Source organism: Marmota flaviventris, chromosome 8 (assembly GCF_047511675.1).
Source record: "Marmota flaviventris isolate mMarFla1 chromosome 8, mMarFla1.hap1, whole genome shotgun sequence".
Lineage (NCBI taxonomy): Eukaryota > Metazoa > Chordata > Mammalia > Rodentia > Sciuridae > Marmota > Marmota flaviventris.
The window spans coordinates 79,610,619-79,612,190 of NC_092505.1; the positions used below are offsets into that span (position 1 = coordinate 79,610,619).

General features: G+C 34.1%; 1 protein-coding gene across 1 annotated transcript; it reads right to left on the reverse strand.

Moving 5' to 3' along the window:
* Positions 1 to 645: 645 nt before the first annotated feature.
* On the reverse strand, positions 646 to 1,572 carry LOC114099048 (olfactory receptor 5K3-like). Its single transcript, XM_027943272.2, has one exon. The coding sequence runs from the start codon at positions 1,570 to 1,572 to the stop codon at positions 646 to 648; it is 927 nt and encodes a 308-aa protein (XP_027799073.2).

Genomic DNA, 1,572 nt, shown 5'->3' on the forward strand with positions numbered 1-1,572 from the left:
TGATTTTCATTATGAATAGTGTTGTTATAAAATACAAATTGACAACTCACCATATATAGGTACTTTTAATTTCAGAGTAAAAATGACTGACACTAAAAATGAAAACATTCTTAATTATAAGATATTATCTTTGCATACACATTCAAACATGTTCTCCTGGAGGAAGTAAAATCAATTTGAAGAGCAAATTCAAATATAGTTTGCTTTCCAGAGATGGTGTTGCATTAACAAATATTAGTATTTGAGACCTTGAAATGTGCCTTAAATTATAAGATTGTATTTTGGAATTCAAGGAATTTGCAAAAAAAAATCAAATAGTAGCATCTTCTATACATGGTAACTGTTATTCCTAGTATTTTTTATTTGTGAAAAACTGGAACGGATTTCATATCGGCATTCAGGGAATATCATTTTAGTTTATATCTAATGGAATGAGGTTCCATATATTTTGAAGTACTTTAGCAGTCTTACTTTCTACAGTAATTTGACAGCAATATCATCATGTTGTCAGAATTTAATATTTTATTCCTGAAACAGGTGTTTTCTACTTTCTCAGTACCTGTATATTAAGAAATAGATATTATCAAATTAAAATCAATTTTCCAAGGGAGACGGATAATATTTGTTTCAGATAACTGTACAAAGTTATCTCTTTATCACAATTCTTTTGATGACATTTATTACTTCCTTATTTCTTAGACTATAAATAAAAGGGTTTAACAGAGGAATGACTAGAGTATAAAATACAGCAACGGGTATATCGTTATTGCCTTCTTTAAATGAATTTGGCCGAATATACATGAAGAGCAGAGAACCATAGAATATTGACACAGAGAGGAAATGGGAGGCACAAGTAGATAGAGCTTTTCCTCTTCCTTTTTTGGATTTCATTGTGAATATAGTGAAAAGAATATAGAAATAAGAGATTAGTACTACAGTAATAGTAAATATTTGAATAAATCCTGACAAAATAAGTACCATCAATTCATTGATATAAGGATCCACACAAGAAAGTCTGTATAATGGAAGGACATCACAAAAAAAGTGATTGATTTGATGAGACCCACAGAAAACCAACCTAAATAGAAGTCCTACATGAATTGTAGGGTGGAGGTGTCCAGCTATGTAGGCTCCTGCGGTCATCTGAATGCAGAGTTTCTTTGACATCAGGGTGTGGTACTGCAGTGGTCTGCATATGGCCACATAGCGGTCATAGGCCATTGCTGCCAGAAGAAAGCAGTCTACAGTTTCAGCAAAACAGAAAAAATAGAATTGTGTTATACATTCATAGAGGGAAATTCTTCTGTCCTTAGAAAAGAAGTTCTGTAACATCTTGGGAGAGATGGCACAGGGACAGCAGGAATCCATGAGAGCCAGGTTGCCCAGGAAGATGTACATTGGTGTGTGAAGACGGCGCTCCATGTAAATCAAGGCCACCAACCCTAGATTCCCCACCATGGTGACCAGATAGATGGCAGAGAACACTACGAACAGAAGGGTCTTTAGGTCTGGATTATCTGTAAATCCCATGAAGATGAAATCTGTTGTTAAGGAGTAATTATCCTTAGTCAT